The following is a 19,506-nucleotide window of genomic DNA, read 5'->3' as shown; positions in this document are numbered from 1 at the left end:
TGTGTTTATAATGTCCTGGCGATGCTTTTACTACATTTACTAATAGGTCCAAAATGCTGGGACCATTGCAGGCAGATGTTCTGTATAACCCCACATGGTGTTCAAGAGCATCTTACATTGGAATTAGCATGGTTTATAGATAAATTAAAAAAAACACTCAACACTAGAGAAAGCATATTGTTACCAGAGATGTTTTAAAAAGGATTTGTTACGCTGCTTCGGGGTTGCACGATAGAAATTGTTTTAGGTACATATTAAAGGGGATGTTAATTGTTTTTTTGAAGTGGGGTTGTTTGAGGTTTTTATCTGTTATTAGTGTATTACAAACAGTAGATGTTATTTGGCACGCCACCAGTTCAGAGATGTAGGCTGGAGTCCAACATGGAAAAAAAAAGTCCTACCTAAAAAAATCAACATCAGTTTAAGTGTATGCTATATATAGAATATTTTCACAGCTTTCCCTTATCAATTATTTTTAATCAGTTATTTTGCTGCTGGTCTACTGCTGCCTTATTCAGTTAATTTGTTTGTATTATTGTGTGACGATGGCGTTTGTAAGGGTTAGTTTGGATTCACCAAAGTCTCACAATACACAAACAAACTAACTGATCAAGGCAGCAGTACAACAGCAGCTCCTATGTTCAGTTAGCTAAAATTGCTTTTTTTTCTCAGTGTTTGGTGGCACTGATGAGAGCATCTGTGGTTAACTGAAAACATTAATGGCTTCCTCTTCAAAACAGGCTATCTGAAGGAAAGCCAAAGTGGTGAAATACTCTCAGTGTAGCGTACTCTAAAACTGATGAAGATTTTTGTAGGTGGATAAAATATGTTTAAGGACCACCATCCACAGCAGTACATCGTGTAGCTTCAGCCTAATTCTCCAAACTGGAGGCGTGCCGAGTGACATCTAGTGCATGTAATACACGGACAATGGTACCCCATACAATGCAACTTCAAAAAATCCCAACTATCCCTTTAGATAACTTGATTCATCTTTCCTCAGGGAGAACAAGGAAACACTGGCAAACCTGGTCAGCCTGGACCTGCTGGTGCTGATGGTAAGCCTGTGAGTACTACATAGTTCAATATACAAACATACAGATCATAACCGCCAACAACACTGTTAGAGCAACATCCACAACAGCATCTGAGAAAATACTGAAACCAATTGAGTTAATGCGCCTGTTAAGTCATGACAGTTTGTTAACTATATGTGGTCAGGTCTGCTTCAGTGGTAAATATGCTTATTTACTTCTTTTTCCGAAGGCTAAATACAAAACATCTCTGATTATACCACTGCTGGCAACATAGTGATGATTTGTGTGATGAAAACCATCCAAAAGTGAACCACATGTTCAACAGCATGATCAAAAACTCACCCCGCGGCCTAGAACCTCCAAGAGAACATGCACACAGTTGAGGGGGTTCAAAATGTTAAACTGAATGTGTGTTGTCTTTTCACATTTTAAGGGTGTCCCTGGCATTAGAGGAAGTCCAGGGTTGCCAGGTCCACCAGGATCAGAGGTATTTTTACATTATTTACCTTAACGTTGCACTCAGTGTCAAGAATAAAACATTAAAAGCTGGTTTCTGTTGTTTCTGTCAGGGCCAGCGTGGGTCAGATGGGTACAAAGGCGAGCAAGGGAGGCCTGGTGTTTCGGTAGGAAGGTCAAAAGGCACAACTGGTTTCATTACCATGCTGCTGCTTTAATTTGTGACCAGTGAGCATCAATTTTGTAACCTAAGTCTGTTGTTTCAGGGTGAGAGGGGCATGCCTGGACTACCAGGAGCGCCTGGACAACCAGGAGAGAAGGTGGTGATTTTAATTATTCAAATACTCTGTAATACCATATCCAGATGTTGTTCAGTATTGTTTATCAAAGTTTAGTTCAAGCATGTAAAATTGCTGAATGCACTGGCTGACCAAAGCTGAGAAAAATGATTTCCGCAGAAAACAAGTGAGAGTTCAAAAGAACAAAACTCACGTTAAATGGTCAAGGTAAATCTTCTTTTTATGAGATCAAATGTAGGATTAACAGGAAATCCCTGCTAGACACATTAAGTTGAACTGTTTGAACATCGTTGCATCAATCACAGGAGAGCCCATATGTTATGAATATAAAGCCAGATCCCCTGGGGGAGTAAAAATACAACTTCTGTACAGTGGGACAAGAGAGAGAGCAGGAGGACCATCTGAGACTTTTTAAATGTGTTCATATTTCCTGACTTTGTTCTGCCGTTTCCTTCGAAAGCTCAAACAGTTCCTTGCTATTTTTAGAGACAGTATCTTCTTTTTTCTTGTTGCCTAATTTTTTTCCCCTAACTTGTATCTCCTCCTAACTCTAAAAGTAGAGATGCAAGGAAGACATGAAGACAGGAAACCCATAGAGTCGTAACAAAACAAATCACACCCCCACCATGAGGACAACGTGTCTCACAAGGCTATCAGTGAGAAATAAAACCGTGTAATTCCATGTGACCAACCACGCTTCAGTGCCCAAGACCCTCTACTATAAAGCCTCCTTATGTTATTAAGGTGGAGGCGTTAATGTGAATGAATCTTCTTTAACATCTCTCACAGTCAAGGCAAGGGGGAGAACCTTTAGATCACAAAGCCCATTGACAGAGTAAAGGTGCTAACAAATCAATATTTGATTTAAAGGCCGTTCAGCCCACAGTGAGTGGGGCCTTGACTCGACAGCTTTCACTGTTTAGTCACACAGACTAAGAAATGTACACACAGTTGATGCTGCATGTTACCAGCAGCAGTGATAATATTTTACAATTCCTACATTCTACATGGACAAAAAATTGTAGATTTTGTCCTTAGTCAGAGAAAGACAATATTCCTAACAAGTTGAAATATCTGCCAGTATTACTGTTTACATGCGGCTGTGCATACTCTGATTTTTTAATCTATTTTTTTATTATCTGTTTATCAGTTTTTCAATTATCAAACAGGACAGATTGGACATAAATTACACAAAATGTTACAGAAATGTGAGGACTTCACACATACAGACACAACTCAACAAAGACAACGTAATATGAAATATACAATGTAAACCTTAAAACACAGGGTTGTTTTACATGATAATTACTGACACCACACTTAGTCTGGTAGGTGTGCATACTCTACACTGACTAACGTGCCCTAACATTTCATTTATCACATCAAAATACGGAAAATGCTTTTGCCATTTTGCCTGTAATGCACCAAAATAGGACTTTTTCAAACTTTTCCACCAGTGGTGAACTTGCTCGACTGTGCAGTCTCAGCCTCCCTCTTTCCTTCCGTTAACCATTTTTTGAAAAGGTTGGCATTGTGATATTTGCGCATATCCAAAAACTGCTGGTGTCCACGTCTTTTGTAATGTTTGAAAGTTGGTGTATTTGTCCTTCCCACCATGAATCCATTCTTTTGGGTCATGCGTATCTACCTCACAGCCTTACAAACTGTTGAAAAGATGAATTGTGTACAACGCATTCATGACAATGCACAGAGCTGACTGTGAACTGGCAAGATGCCATGTTTAATAACACAAAATTTTCAGAATTGACTGTCCATGTAAAAAGTATGCTCAAAAACCTGGATAGTATTGGCATACTCCACATGACTTAATTGTAATTATGCTTTATCTGAATAGGGCCTAATTCTGAATATCTAAACAGAATTTGCTGTTAAAATGACCCGTATCAGATTTGGAATATCATGTCTGGAATAATAGTGGAATATTAGTATACATGATAAAGTAATGTCATGTAAAGTAATGACAGCAGACAATGAGTAGTCCGACAGTCCTACAGCTTTATCCAGAACTGTTTTTATTGCTCTGATCGCTGTGACCTGTCAGTGTTATTTTGAGGTACAGTGAGGTAATACATCCTCTCTAGATTGCATCACCTTTGTCATATCATCCTACCTTGTAATCAGTGTGACCACATGAGGTTCCTGCCAGCTGGCTGAAAAGGAAAACAATTCAAGCAGTTAATGTCATTTTGAAATTTGTCTCAGCTGTCTGCACACACATGTCTGCACCTGGAGCGAATCCTCCCGTACCATCTGTCTCATTATTAGAGTATCACTCACAGGTCCAGGATGTATCAAATTAGGCTTTTACAAGATCTTGGACTGTCGTCTCAACTTTGTTTGATTAGGTGAAAAACTTTGGACGTAAGCCACAAACAGAGAGAGAGAGAACACAATGGGGGAGAGCACTGCTAAAGATCAGGTGGATTTACCGTATCGTTTCTATCCTATTTTCAGTAATTCCTGCGAGATGAAAGGATCATGACTTTTAATGGTCTGTCAAAGTGCTCTTTTAATCCCATAATTACATAATCTTGTTAGTGTAATGGTCTGAGGCATAATGAGTGATGAGATGAACATCTAGAGGATATGCAGCGGTAGTAATTTTCCATCACTGCTTACATGGCTGAACATGCTAGTTAAGAATAGCTCTGATCAGACAGGTTCTACAAATAGCTAACATATTCAAAGTACTGTAGATAAAAAAAGGTAAATAGTGTATCACACCACTAGTCAAATGTTGTCAATTTAAATTCAGAATTAACCGTATTCTTATTTTCTGTATCTATGCTGTGGAGTCACGCTAGAAGCGTAGTTAAGTTACTTGAAGTACTTGAAAAAGTGCAATGAAACAGCATTCAAATCTACTTAAAAACGCAGGGCAAGTACTTCTACCCTGACTTCACTAAGAAGCCATTATCTAATGTCACACAACAATGGCAGCACCTATGATAGATGATAGTCCAGTGATACTCAACTTACGGTCGTGGGCCAAATCTGTCCCGCATTTAGTTGCCAAGTGACCCCCAAACCATTTTCTAATTCATGATTGAAAGCATTTTTATATGAAAAAAAGGTACCAGCTGAGAAGGGGAGGTGTTAGGGAGGCAAAGCCCAGAGTGTCCTCAAATCCTAGAAATGCCCCTAAAAACCTGTGACCTGTGTAAATTTGCTGCGAGCGGCCCCTGGCCTCTTGTCATTTGCAAAAATGGCACCTGGACAAAGCAAGATGGTTTAGTCCCAGGGCTACAACCAAGAGCTGTTACTACAGTCAGTATGCTATGATAATGGTAATGCACATTTAGGTAGTTATCACTGCAAGTATTGTGATGTAAGTAATTACATTATGGTGTAGGAGCAGTGTAGGAATAACAAATACTATGCTATGGATAATATGAAATATAAAAGATAAAGTGAAGATTTGTGCACATCATAATGTTTAACCATCAACCTGCAGTATATTTGCCTGCATTGAATGAAAATGATATGTATCATTTTCATTCAAATCATCAAATACTAAAACCTGTCTTGCATGTAAATTCATGTCAAAATATGTCACCAGTGTTTTTAGTTAGCTGGTTACAGTAAACAATCTCCAATGCCCCCCAAGAAGTGAAGTCATTAGGAAATGTACTGCACTGCCTGCTGAAAGGTTCAATTTCATATACACCTGCCAAGAAAACAGTTTGTCATGTTCAGCCATGTGTTTTGTTTATGTTTGGCATTGTGCACCTGGAGTGCTTGGAGGTCGGAAGTTGGAAATTTCAACTGGGAAATTCCAACCACATAAATCACAGTGGTGCTTTGAGCTAAATGCTATCATCACAAACATGCTAACATGCTGATGTTGAGCAAGTACATGTTTACAATGCCCACCACCTTAGTTTGTTGAAATATTAACTTTTACCAGAGAGGTGGACCGACTGACTGACCAACATCGTCTATCCATAGAGCCATACTGCTACCATGTCTAAAAATACCTAAAGCATCCTCCTTTAAATGAAACAGCAAAGAGCTCAGATGCCTTTAGCTCCTCCACCGTTTAAACTATTTGACATTTAGCTTCAAATGATTCTCTGTAGGGGTCATGTGAAAACGCTTCAAAAGTTTTGGTCGATGTAAAAGACGATGCTAAAGAGCCTCCGTGCACCATAAAGCAACAACCAGCAGGGAGCCACTTAACCGTCTCTTAACGTTGAAGGGAATCCTCATTTTATAGAGCATAGGATTTTCTTTGGATATAAACGCATTTACATCGACCTTTCCAAATTGTTCCCATATTGCAAGACCACCCAAGGGTGTAGTCTCATTTTTCTGGCATGGGATCTAAAGGACGAAAACATGAGATGTCTGCTAAATTGAGTCTGAAGCACATAAGGAGTGTTGCTGCTTTGCCAAAAATTGGCAATGTTTGTGTATTCACAGTCTGCGATACTTGTTCATGACCACAGCCATTCATCACCTTTAAAAGAACATTTTATTGCTTATTGTGCAACAATGCAGGCTGTGCTAATGATCTCTGTAGATCACTGACACTGTAACTATGTTCACTTTGACAGAAATCAGTGTTAGTTATAGACAGTGTGGTGATGACCACAGCTGCAGAGACTTCTGATACATGTGTTTATACCAGTGGAACATGAACACATGTTCCTTGGACCTGTTTGCTAACTACTTTTTTAAATGAAGCAACAATAAAAATCTTCCCTGATCCATCTTCCCCGGGTTAGTACGTCATTTGGTTTTCTGCTGTAATTTGTTAATTTGTTCCCTCATTAGCATATTTGTGAATGGAATGCAAAATTTGAGAAAACAAATGATGTCATGTCCCGCCTTGTTTCCAAATGCTTTTTCGTTCTGAAAATGTGAAAATTTTTCATTCCCCTGAGTCTGGGCGCTGTTCAACAGATAGTTGACGAACGTCTAGCTTTAGGTCAACCAGTGCAATTTGAAGAATGCCAGAATGATGCAGTGAAACATGTCACTCCCTTCAGTTTTGGTCCAAGCTGTTGCTAAATTCATTATCTATTCCAAAAAACCAAGATCACTGCTGACTAATGTCTAACACTGACTTACCACGTAGACTTTACAGTGAGTATATGATGTACTCTTGTCCCACATGGTATAACCCTTGCATAGCCTCCTAATCTGACTGATGGTGAGCTGTTAAAGGGACCGTTCACCCCAAAATCAGAAATATGTTTTTTTTCCTTACCTGTAGTGCTATTTATTAGTCTAGATTGTTTCTTCTAAATATAATGAAACTAGATGGCATTCGACTTGAGGTGCCTAAAACGGCAAAAAAATTCATGTAGAAAAACTCAACAGCAATGTCTCTTTTTAGAAATCAAGACCTGGTCACTGAAGATAATCCACAGACCTTGCTGTTAGCAGTTTCACAAAGGAACAATCTGACTACCACATAGTTTCATTATATTGAGAAGACAGACATCTCTATGGCCAATGTCTCCAACACTCAGCAGCTCACACAAAGACAATCTAGACTGATCGATACCTCCCTTGATAGATTTCTACTATGTATTACAAACATGGATGATTCTGTCAAATGAGTGGAAGACTCATCACTGTCTTACAGTCAGGCCAACTTAGACTTTAGAAGGAAAGACTTTTTTTGTCTATGTCTAATAATCATTTCTCATCTTTTAATTTTTCTCAGGGCTCAGTGGGATCCACGGGGGCTCCAGGGTTACCAGGAAAAGCTGGTCCAATGGTAAGGATGCACACAATTTTAAAAAATATATTACTCAGTCATAGAACAAGACACAAGAAATATAACTGTTTTAATGATATTTCTAGGGAGATAAAGGAAGTGTGGGACCTTCTGGGCCACCCGGTTTTCCAGGAGACCTCGTATGTATAAACCAATTATGAATCAACTCCAAAACTCAAGCACCTCACTTTATAATCATATATGAAACATTTTCTTTGGTTTTCAGGGTCTACCTGGGAGAGACGGAAAGGTCGGACTTCCAGGGAGGCCCGGTCAAAAGGTTTGTTTGTTTTGACAGTGTAGAACAGTTTGTTATAAATCTCATTCAGGGATCAGCAGAATAATAGAGGCATGAGGCTGGATCCGCACACACATTCTTAGAGGACTTTGCTGTTCCCAAGAGTTGTGTTGTTGATGTTTGGCAACCATGGAAATGGAGTCGTACAGTGCTGGTGTCTCCCTCGTCTTTTTCCAAAGCCCGTATTTAACTTTTGCACACATCAAAGTTAAAATTTATGCCCATTTAATGAATCCAACATGACATGGAGAAGTTATGAGAGTGTTTATGATGATGTGTGAAATTGAGAGCTCATAATGAAATGTACTAATGTCTTTTTTTCAATGTATGAAGGGGGAAGTCGGAGCTATGGGTCTTCCTGGTGTTGATGGGAGAGAAGGACATCCTGTGAGTCGTAAACACACACATTACTAATTGTGCACGTTTGCTGCATCTTTTCTCTGGCTTGTAGGATTTGATGCAAATTGTACATGAATGAAATATGAGAAACTGTCACATTGAGTTAAGATTGGATGGAAAGAAAAGGCGATCTTTAAGTACTTTACATTAAGGTTTACAAATTGTAGCTGGCGTGAAATTATACTGTCAGTTATAGAAAATTAAAATAGGCCAATACTGTACAAGACCTGATTTTATGGATCACGCAGATTTGCATGCAGAATGTGTTTTACTGTAGTAAGACTGCAGTGTGTTAACATAGTGTCAGCAGTACAGAGAGTACCCCTGACAGCCAGTAAATTAGGGGTATTTCCCCTGTAGTTCATCCCAGGATAACCCTGTTATGTAACAAGTGAGCTATAATCGAAGGCAGTGAAAGTAACTCAGCGAGGGAATGCTGCAGCGCTTTGGCAAGATCTGTTTTAGGAAGAAACTGTTTCAGCTGGGCATCCACCCCACTGATCATGATTGTGAGTGTTGTCCAAAAGTTTGTGATGGGTCTACAAAAGATGAGTCAGTTGCTCCACAAGGCTGTTAGCCATTTTCCCCTACCAGAACAATAGAGTTAGCGATGTATCCAAGGAAACAGGATTAGTAGTGTACTTCCCCAAGTTAAAACAAGATGTAGTTAGGGCTTCACTGCGGCCCCAGGACGGGGATTTCTTCACTTATATGTAGAGTGTGAGAGTCTGGGTGGCTCTATGTATATTTCTGTCTTTCTGCCTGCCTGTCTCATCTATTCACTAAGAACATATGTTACTCAAACTTCAGTCTGAGGCAACCACTGAGCATCTGCTAGCATTTATCTCTGAAGAAAATAACGTCAAAGCAAAAAACTAAAGAGGCTTTCCAGGGTAGTTTTGCTGCATGTGTTGAACCACATAAACTGTCAGTGTATGAAACCGTTCATGCATAAGTTTGAATCAGTATTCTTTCTTTATCCATTGTGCAGTTTAAATAGCAACAGCTTTTTCTTTTACTGCATTTTCAAATAAAACGTATACAGATTCACCTAAAGATTGTACACTTTGACATTGAAATTAAATGAAACATTCTTTAAAAAAGCCCCAAACCATGTTTCTCCACTTCTCCACTACAGACAGCCGTAACTGAGGAGTGTAACATTTTTGTAGACGTTTCTGTTTGCACCATGTCAGTTCAATCAGTTCCTTGTATTGAGCAATTGGCTGCAATTGTTTGAGACACAATGAAGTAATTATTTCACTTTGAGAGGACATTGACTGGAACCTGTGGTGCCTCATGCTGCTTTTAGTATGAATTCTGAAACCCTGCACATTAAACATGTGGTTTTATTTAAAAAAATGTATTTCTATTCAATATTGCAAACCTCTCGCGGTAGATAATTTTAGTATATATTTAGAGACATTACTTCGGACTGGAGTAATGGACAAACAGAAACATTAAAAGGACAGTCCTCTTACCTCTGGTGCTATTTATCTAGATTGTTTTAGTGTGAGTTGCAGTATCGGAGATATTGGCCGTAGAGATGCTTTGTCTTGAATACAATGGGACTGTGACCATGCAGACTTTACAATGGCTCTGTGAGGTGCTCTTGTCCCACACTGTATAACCTGTGCCTCCTGATCTCACTGAAAAAGAGCTGTTAAAGGTATAGTTCACTCCCAAATCAAAAATACATTTTTTTTCTCTTACCTGTAGTGTTATTTATCAGTCTAGATTGTTTTGGTGTGAGTTGTAGAGTGTTTGAGATATCAGCTGTAGAAATGTCTGCCTTCTCAACACTCAACAGCAATGTCTCTTTTCAGAAATAATGACCCAGTTACTAAAGATAATCCACAGACCTTGCTGTGAGAAGTGTCATGTAGAAGCAATTTTCTTTCCACAGAAATACACCTGCCAATCATATCACAACACAAAGGGAAATCTACATCTACTGTTGGCTCACCTAGAACCACTAAATTACCTAACATTACAGCTCAGCTGCGAAGGACGCCATTAATATTGCGCTGTCACAAGCCAGAATGTTCTCATGCACTGTTTGTATGTTTTCCTGCAAAAAAATAAAGCACCGAAGTTTGTACATATCCCATGCAATCATGAGCCAGTAATTCGTGTATAACCACTGGCTGCGATCAATTACCAATGAGCTGACAGGAGTACGGAAGGAAGCTGTCCCTTAAAAGGCAGGTTTAGGTGGTGGATAAGACAGGAATCATGGGACTTTCCCCAAGGAGTCTGGGCTTTTGAACCATATGAAACCATGTTTCTTTTTCTAAACCTGACCGTCGAAACTTTATGATAGGTACGTAACGTCATTCATAGAGCGCTTATTTGTAGGGTGTCATATGAACCGTCATATAAGGACATGTTGCACAAGCGTCTCGTCCATGAGTAGATGCACAACTCTTTCTCCATGGTGGTATGGTTGTCGGGTGTACCTCTGTAGAAAGAAATTACACAAAACTGCTCAAGGTCTGTGGATTATCTTAAGTAAGCAGGTCATGATTTCTGGAGAGGGACATTGCTGTTGAATTTTTCAAATGTATTTCTTTTGGCCCTTCGAGCACCACAAGCTGAGTGCCATCTGGTTCCTTTATATTCAAAAGAAGGCAGACATCTCTATGGACGACATCTCCAACACTCTGCAGCTCACACCAAAACAACCTAGACTGATAAATAACACTACAGGTAAGAGAAAAAAAATGTATATATGTGTATTTAGAGTGAGCTGCCCCTTCAAAACAATTCCATGTCAAGTCTTTTTTGGCGCCCTCAAAAAAATCGATCAGTAATTCAGTATAATGTGTTTCCTTGCTTTCAGGGTATGCCTGGGATGCCAGGAATTGCAGGCCTGAGTGGACAAAAGGTGAGCGCAGTTGTGCAAAATGACCTGATCAGGTGTTTTGTGTATTCTTTGTGATCATGTTTGATCAACACGTTTCATATTTAAGGGGGATGCTGGTTTGCCTGGATCCAGGGGCTTCCCGGGATCGGACGGATCACCTGTAAGTTCATAGCCGTTGGACTGACTATTGTCGTTGCCGTGTATACCAAGCTGTTGATACTGAATCTGACGAGCTTTTAAATCGATTTCTTCCCTCTCCTGTAGGGTGAGATGGGTTTACCTGGTGCACCTGGTTTAAAAGGATCAGTTGGACCCAAGGTAATCATTAATGCCTGTCAGAAAATCCCCGTTCAAACAGCTGCACTGTCAGTGAGGCAAAGCTACAACGAAGCTAGCAGAAATAATCACCAACTTTCATCCCACCGACAGTCATCAAAAAGATTTAATTAAGTATTTAAAATGGATAAACTGTGCTCTAAATATAATTTGAGTTTATCCCACTCTGCATCCTCGGGGCTGTGAGCGCACCGATTCACCCTGTGACCCAGAAAAGTCAATACTGCAGACAAGCTGCCATCAGCAACCGGCAAGCTGCAGGCAGAGCCCTGTCGTGATTTCAGTTCAGTGTAGTGCAGTTAAACAGCTTTATATGACATGACATTACCTAACCCAGTATCATCAAGCCTCTGCAGGGTGCATCTTGTCGCCAGTTTGAATAACGTTAAATCTTTGAAGCTTTCTCGACAATGAGTTGATTGAAATGCACAGGAAGCTGCTTGGGTCTGCAGCACTGCATGTTTTGTTTGGTCACTTTTTTTCTAAAATACACTTTAAGCTCAAGCACCAATCTCTTGGCCACACCGGCAGTGCTAAATTAAGCACTGAACCGGCCCTACTGCTTTCGTCAGTGGAATTTTAGTGGAAATGTAAGCAGTCTGGGCTTGTCTGGTCTGGACGCTCGGTCTCCTAATCACTTTTCATTAGCTGGTCCGCCTCTAACAAGCCAATGTGTATCAGTAAATGGCACACATGTGAAAAGCTAGTTTATGGACAGACAGGCAATACTTTGATTTTATGGCTGAACTTCAGACTGCAATTACCGAGGCTTGTTCTGCCGGAAAAGAAAGCACATGATTAGACATAATTAAACGTCAAGCTGCAGTACCCCGAAACCTTGTGAAAATATGCTAAAACTATTGCACGGATCAGTGAAAATAAATTGTTATGAAAAATTTAAAATACCACCGCAGTTCAGTGATATGATGTGGTTTGAATGTTATTTCACTGTATATTTTGTGTAACTAAAGATGTTTTATGTCTTAATCAAGGGGAATAAAGGCGAAAGAGGAAGTTCGGGTATACAAGGAAAACCAGGGTCTGTGGTAGGTTTCCATTCAAATCATATAACTTGAACCATGTGGCTCTATGTGTGATTTAAAATACTGAAATTATTCATTGAATCAACAAAGCTGCATGTGAGAAAAAAAATGTTCATCCACAATGTAACAAGTACTTGTGAAATGATTTGTGTTAAATTGAACCCTATTAAAGGGGACTGCAGGGGAACCAGGAAGAGCAGGTCAGCCGGGGCACCCGGGCATGCCAGGACTGAAGGGTAGCAAGGTATTTCTATTTACATTTTTTTCTGACAGTGTCGTGACACTGCCTCTCAACCAGCTTAAATCTTTTCAGGTAGATTATTATCATAATTTGTAGTTGTTTACTTGTAAGGCCTAACTAAGTCTGATCAAGCATATATTAATCGATATTTAGTTATAAACATTTGCCAGAAATTCAATTGTAATAATGACTGAACTTCCATAACAATAATACTTAAATCACAATCTGTTCTTTTAGGCAAAAATGTTTTTCAGAGTATTTTTTTACCAAGTTATCTTTGGACAGTTGAACAAAATAATCCAGATGTGAGACATTTTTACTTGGATATAAAATAAAAAGATGTATACTGGCATTCATTTTTTTATGTAAATCATTTTTTATTTGTGTTTATTTAACCTGTTAAATGTACCATTAAGTTATAATCCATGTCCATCCATATATGTTTTTATTTTTATCAGGGACAAAGAGGAAATCCAGGTGAAAAAGGAGAGATGGTAAGATTCGAGACAGAATAAGATTAGTCACACAAGCAGATTGTAATATGATCGTGTTGACCTCTGTAGTACTAAAAAAAAATTAAATGAGAGCTTTGAATATACATGAATGAATTTTGTAGCGCCTCTCGTCTTCCAACCACTCAAAGCACTTTTTACACTACACGTCACGTTCACCTGAAGCTACTATAAAAGTTGCCAGCATTAACACACATTCATACACGGAATCGGGAGTTCAGTATCCTCAATATCTACCTCCTGACCTACAGCCACACCGGATTTTTTTTTTTTTTTTACAATCTGCTGCTTGAAACACTGATTTCAGATGCTTTCGTTATGTTAATCTAATGATTTTCTCACCAGGGAATGAAAGGTGAAAAAGGAGGCCAAGGTCGGCCGGGGGAACACGTGAGTTACTGTGATCATTATTGTTGTATGATATAGACTTTTGACAAATGGACACAAGTATAGTGCAAAAAAGCAAAAGCAGCAAAAGCACAAAGATGATGTTTGATGATACTTGACTGTAATTGTTTTCTTTCAGTGCCATGCAAATTAAGACAAACCTGAGCAATATATCAATTACTTCCCCCAAGAATGGTTCATCTCTTTTACTCTATTACAGAATGATAGCTGTAATAAACTTAACTTAGTTTTTAATGTGGACAGCACCACCATGTGGCCGTTTATCAAGTACTTTTTAAATCTTCACTTCTAACTCCTAACCTGTTAGGCTCAGCAACAAAATTACTTTTTCTTGGAACAATGAGTGATACGGAGTTGGGGAAATACACAAATTATATATCCATAAAAGCCATGCACCCTTTTATTTACAATGAACGTGTTGCAGTTTTCATTTTTCACCACTCCTTATCCAACATATTTGGAACATAACATATTTACATGACCCTGTAGGGCTGATTCGTTTCACTGTTAATTTTAAAATTCTCGAAGGCATGGCCTACTTGGCATAAATTCACATAATGTCCAAATGCATGCAGGTGCGATTCAGACACACAGGCATATATCAGTGATACTGCAAACTCTGGTGCTATTAGCCTATAGGTGTTGCTACAACAGCTGGACACCCACTCAGTGGTCATGTGTCCAACTTGCTTCACATTTTAATCTCTATTAAACCCTTGTATTTTCAAGATTTCTCTTTGCTCCAAATATCTGCAAGATTATCCGTCACTGAACATTTTAATGCAGATGTAGAAGCTGATTTTCTTCTTTCTACAAAATAAGACACTTTGGTGATTGTGCAGCCTTGTTGGAGATACATGCCCTTTGAGTGCTTTCTAGTTTTTGATGACTCCTGACTTTCCCCGACAGGGCTCAGCCGGTCCAATGGGACTCAAAGGAGAGGTATGTTGAGCTGAATAATCTAATAACTGTAGCTCCATCCGGCATGAATCATTGTGTGTATTGCTAACCCTGGGGTGGTATTTTTGCTAGAAAGGGACAGCAGGGGATTCAGGGCAGAGAGGTCAAGAAGGTCAAGTGGGACGGCCCGGACAGCCAGGTCAGTCAGGCTCACCTGGTCCCCGAGGGCTGCCGGGAGAGAGCGGTGCACCTGGCCCACCTGGACCTGAAGGAAGATCTGTATGTGTGCTACACATCCCGCTAACTTCACTGCAGATAATGTTTTTTATTGTGATATTATTTTTGATATAAGGGAGTCACTGAAAATCCACTTGATTCATCACTTTTTATTTCAGGCAAATCAAATGTCGGATCATCACATTCGGCAAATCTGCAGAGAGATCCTTCAGTGTGAGTATCAGTGCAGACTGATGATGTGTTTCTTTGTGTTTTCTTCACACATCTGATATATTTTTAATGTCAATCATCACAGCTGAGCTGCCTTTGTTGTTGCTGAGCAACCAGCAGAGTAGCTGTACCAGATGTCAGACCCGACCTGGATCTCCTGGTCCTCCAGGTCAGACTGGGCCCCAGGGTGTTAGGGGTCTCCCCGGAATAAGTGGGCCCAGGGGACAGCCAGGCCACCCTGGTCGGCCGGGGCACCCTGGTGTAAATGGGCTGAAAGGTAAAACCAGCGTCAGAGTCTGCAGTTTGTTATCAAAGCTGTGCTGCAGGATGCTCACACAGGTACACTTGTGTTTGCAGGAGAACCAGGTTTAACAGGTGATAAGGGGAGTCCTGGTCGAACCACGATGGGAGATCAAGGGCCACCAGGGCCCCCAGGTAAATATTGTCACTAATTATTCAATTTTACTAATCATTCACAAAGCCATGTGGAATTTGCTGGAAAAGATTTCATCTCAGTATGCCGTTTCAGATTTTTTTTCTTTTTCTTTTTGTGAACAATAACTGATCCTCTATAACTGATCAATAACCATTAACCAACAGGTGGAGGGGGGGGGCGAAGGGGCGGACATGACACATGTTTATCATGACACTACTACTGTGGGAGTGTGAGCTCCGCACTGGTGAGGTTGTTAGTCCGCTGACTCCAGAAACACAGTGACAGGGCTAACTGTTAGCATCACACAGCTAACACTGCCTTATGTGTTTACCCATGGATGTGTTAAGAGACCTGGACACAGATTGTAATAATAAAACTAGTAATTTTGCAGGGGTTGTAACGCTCAGAAAAATCAATCCACGGATTCACAGATGTCTCTTTCCCAGTGTCTTATGCTGTAATTTTTAACAAGAATTTAGGAAAAAGTCTTTTTGGGCCCATTACCATCACGTGACGGACTTTGGAGTTGTAATGCCACTGTTTGGCCACTACCAAAACTGGCTGCAAAGCCTGGCACACATCCAGGGTGCTTGGATTAACCACAGAGCTGAACCATTTGGTTTCAGTGTGACTTTCCTGTGACCATTAAACCGCTTGGTTTTAGAAGTTAGCCGCTGGTGCTGTGTTAGCTCATGCTGGCCAGGCAGATGTTGAACTGATCGTTGTGTGTAATACAAAGGTTGCCGGTTCTTTCCACCAGTGAGGAGGATTGGTATCCAGTGAGAGTGGAATTATCTGTCATATAGGTGTTGACCTTTTGGGTCATAAGCGCATTTAGGGGGGCTGTAGTAGTTTCGACTCAGCTGTCTCATAATCTCCCCTGTATCGCCAGTGTAGTACTATATCGAAAACATATTATACTGTTTAGCTGAAAGTATTAATCGGCCAAAATTCTCACATTGGTCAGTGGTTAGTTAATTAATAATGTCCCTCATCTCCTTTTATCACTGTGTGCCATTCCTTTGAGCTGATCATGGCTTATATTTTTATCTCCACAGGTCCAATGGGTCCGCAGGGATACAGTAAACCAGGTCCTCCAGGTAAACCTGGACCTCCTGGTTTAAATGGAGGAGAGGGTAAAAGTGGTAATCCCGGCATCCCTGGTGAGCCCGGGATGTGTGATCCATCCATGTGCTACGGTAACATGATGAGGCGAAATCCGTACAGCAAAGGGCCAAACTATTGACGTAACGCAGCGTCACTGCAGGCACCACTCTGGAGCTGATGTGGAACAAACAGCCATTCTCAGGAAGATCTCATATTTACAGTTTCTCTCTGTCGTGGAAACAAAACGGACCTCCTCTAACACCGGTCAACAGAACTAGATCCTATCACGTTTTCTCTGTTGGTATTTTGTATTTTTATTCACGTCTTTGAACATGCTTTGAGGTTTTATTAATGGTATTAAGAGAATTAATAATTAGCTCCGTTTCATACCTCTCATCTGAGCACCTTGAACTCATGTACTTCATGTTTGTCTGGATCTCTCTCTGGGCAGTGTGGCTGGTGCTCTTTCCCATATTGCCCCCTGGTGTTGCTTTGTTGCATGTTGCTCTCTAAATTTTCACTGCACGTTAGATGGGTGCTATATCTTCCGTTAAAAAAAAAAAAAACATGCAGCTTCTATGAGCTATAAACTTCGTGTTTAGTAAATTATTTCACCGTACGTTATGTGTGAAATTGGCATGTTTCAGCACAAGACTGTGACTTCCTGTAGCTGATTGTGAGCTGCTGTAAGCCTTCGTGTTCCTAAAGCATTCAGTTTGACTGTTAAGCACTTAACTCTTTCTGAAAAAAAAAAAAAACATCTAATATTGCGTATTGCCCAAGATAAATGAATACCTTCCATCCTGTCACAATACCTGTTAATTCACATAATTTTATTCTAGTTTGGAAGTAAAATGTTTAAATGTGTACTGTGCAGGATTTTCTTAAAAACAATGTATAGACTCAAACATGAGCAATCCCTCTCAGTCATCACTTGCGACCCACCAGAAGTGTATGACGGTGTATTTATCTCTCTGTTTTCATATGCTCTTATTTTGCTGTGTTTGGGACGTTCCTGTGCACAGAGCACAGGTGAGGTGAGGACTTTATAAAAGGTAACAACCAGGAGCCAGACTGTAAACAGCATGTATTTAAAAATATGCTACAAAAATGCAGACACAGCTCACAAAAATATAAAAACGCAAATAGAGCAAGACGAACATATTAGAATGCTCTAGCTGTTCTATTATTTGCCTTTATTCACATCATTAAACCCACATCATTGATGATTACCTTTAAAAAAAAATCTCATTTTGTAAATATTTTGAAAAAGCACCAATAGTCAACCCTGCAATATTGTCCCAATATCCTCAGCTAGCACCTGAAGTCAGTAAGAAAAAAGATTTTGGAATCTTACATTGGACAGACGTTTGATGATAAATTAAATTTCTACCGTCGTTTATATTTCACAATGTGTAGATGGTAACATTATGAAGTTTTGTAGACGTCGGGTTTTTTTCTTCGTATTTGATGACAAAATGTTATTTTACGTCAAGATGATGTTGGCATGAAACGTTTGGAAGATATTGGATTTTAGTTACTTAAGAACACATCTTGAAACCAATCAAATATCAACATTGTTGTCATCATTTTGGGTCAAATTGACTGTGGCAGTAGACAATGTCCTGATGTTGAATTTTAGTCACCCAGCATCTCAATCAAATTCAACCAAAAATCAATGTGTAAAGACATTGGTGGCCAGCTGCGTTGACATCAAGGTATTTAGTCAAAAATGTCGTGATATTTGACTTTGACTCCATATCACCCTGCGTAACTGTCCCTTTTGCTGGCGAGGCTGTTTACATTCAGTAGCCAACAACCCGTGCATAGTACACCTTTAAAGTTCACCATCAGAGAACATGCTGAGATTTCACTTTGAAATTTTCCCAAGGCTTACCTTTCATTACTGTAGCAGGTATTTTATTGTTATTTATAAAAGAGTCAGAACTGTGTTTTTCAGCAGTAACATGTCAAAAACAGCTTTTGTAATTTTATTATTTTGTGTTAAGGTGACTTTTGTATGATTCTTTCCCTCTCTCCTTTTTTACTAGAATTAAAACATCTTAATGATTTGTGATGTTTATTCCAGGACTTCATCACATTATTGATCTTGTCTTCCTGCTGGTATTTTTGGGTGTTTTGTTATAATTTCTATCTGTACCACAGAATCAAACAGGATGAAGTGTTGACCAAAAAAAGAGATCATCACCTGGGTCGTCCTCTAAGGACACAGCAGCAGGAAAGTTGGATACAAGCGATGCTAGAAAGCTTCTGTGAGCTCTGTGTGTGTGTGTGTGTGTGTGTGTGTGTGAGTGTGTGAGTGAGTGTGTGTGAGAGAGAGAGAGAGAGACTTCAAAAATAGGAATTTAAGCACGGTGGCTTTGAACACTAGATGGCACTATGTGGTAATATCCCAGCATGTCCAGATATTACTTCACCTAAAAGGGAACTCTTCCCTCTTTTTTTTCTTTTTGGACCGCAGCCACCCATCACATGCAAACCTCAGAGTATTTATGTTTTTAATTATCCCAACATACTTACTTCAACATGCTGTTTACATAATGCTCCTCTGAGAGGGGAGCTTTCTAGGCTCTTTAAATTAACGTTTCTGTTCTTTCTATGAATTACTCTTTAGGATATTTTTGTTCATAGTTATAAATATTGAAATCAGAGTGTGACTCTTAATTCTGAATTTGCAGTGTCTGTATAAATCTTTACGTTTATCTCTTCCCTGACCTGTTCTTATGTGGGAATTTTACTTTAGTATCATTTTAAGTGCAGCACATTGAAACTGGTACACTGTAAAATCTGACAAGTTGATTTTACTTTTAAAAAATCAAGGAAATCCATTACCTTGAAAAATACCAAACATCAGCCTTAATGTATGTTTACATTAAGACTGATATTATGTATGTTTTTTTGTAATTTCTAAGTTTACTTACAGTATAGTAATATTTACCTGATTTTGTGAA

General features: G+C 39.5%; 1 protein-coding gene across 4 annotated transcripts in view; it reads left to right on the top strand.

Annotated features, from left to right (window-relative positions):
* The window catches only part of col21a1 (collagen, type XXI, alpha 1), a 42,269-nt gene extending 23,663 nt beyond the window's left edge, over positions 1-18,606 (top strand). For 3 of the 4 annotated variants that reach the window (XM_088086268.1, XM_088086269.1, XM_042502035.2), the window contains 21 exons: positions 1,004-1,066; positions 1,471-1,524; positions 1,607-1,660; positions 1,760-1,813; positions 7,488-7,541; positions 7,628-7,681; positions 7,768-7,821; positions 8,173-8,226; positions 11,081-11,125; positions 11,211-11,264; positions 11,369-11,422; positions 12,433-12,486; positions 12,656-12,727; positions 13,183-13,218; positions 13,582-13,626; positions 14,554-14,586; positions 14,677-14,823; positions 14,940-14,994; positions 15,077-15,268; positions 15,349-15,426; positions 16,486-18,606. In XM_088086268.1, coding sequence (XP_087942394.1) covers positions 1,004-1,066; positions 1,471-1,524; positions 1,607-1,660; positions 1,760-1,813; positions 7,488-7,541; positions 7,628-7,681; positions 7,768-7,821; positions 8,173-8,226; positions 11,081-11,125; positions 11,211-11,264; positions 11,369-11,422; positions 12,433-12,486; positions 12,656-12,727; positions 13,183-13,218; positions 13,582-13,626; positions 14,554-14,586; positions 14,677-14,823; positions 14,940-14,994; positions 15,077-15,268; positions 15,349-15,426; positions 16,486-16,673 — 1,494 coding nt within the window. In that variant the 3' untranslated portion in view covers positions 16,674-18,606. Of the gene's footprint in view, positions 1-1,003; positions 1,067-1,470; positions 1,525-1,606; positions 1,661-1,759; positions 1,814-7,487; positions 7,542-7,627; positions 7,682-7,767; positions 7,822-8,172; positions 8,227-11,080; positions 11,126-11,210; positions 11,265-11,368; positions 11,423-12,432; positions 12,487-12,655; positions 12,728-13,182; positions 13,219-13,581; positions 13,627-14,553; positions 14,587-14,676; positions 14,824-14,939; positions 14,995-15,076; positions 15,269-15,348; positions 15,427-16,485 lie in introns of those variants that run through there. The other variant, XM_088086271.1, reaches the window with a different exon arrangement.
* The last annotated feature ends 900 nt before the right edge of the window (positions 18,607-19,506 follow it).

The sequence above is a fragment of the Plectropomus leopardus genome, chromosome 13, assembly GCF_026936395.1.
Source record: "Plectropomus leopardus strain MGB_pleo_1.0 chromosome 13, ASM2693639v1, whole genome shotgun sequence".
Classification (NCBI taxonomy): Eukaryota; Metazoa; Chordata; class Actinopteri; order Perciformes; family Serranidae; genus Plectropomus; species Plectropomus leopardus.
The sequence above is the reverse complement of the archived record's forward strand: the minus strand, read 5'-3'. Positions and strand labels throughout refer to the sequence as shown.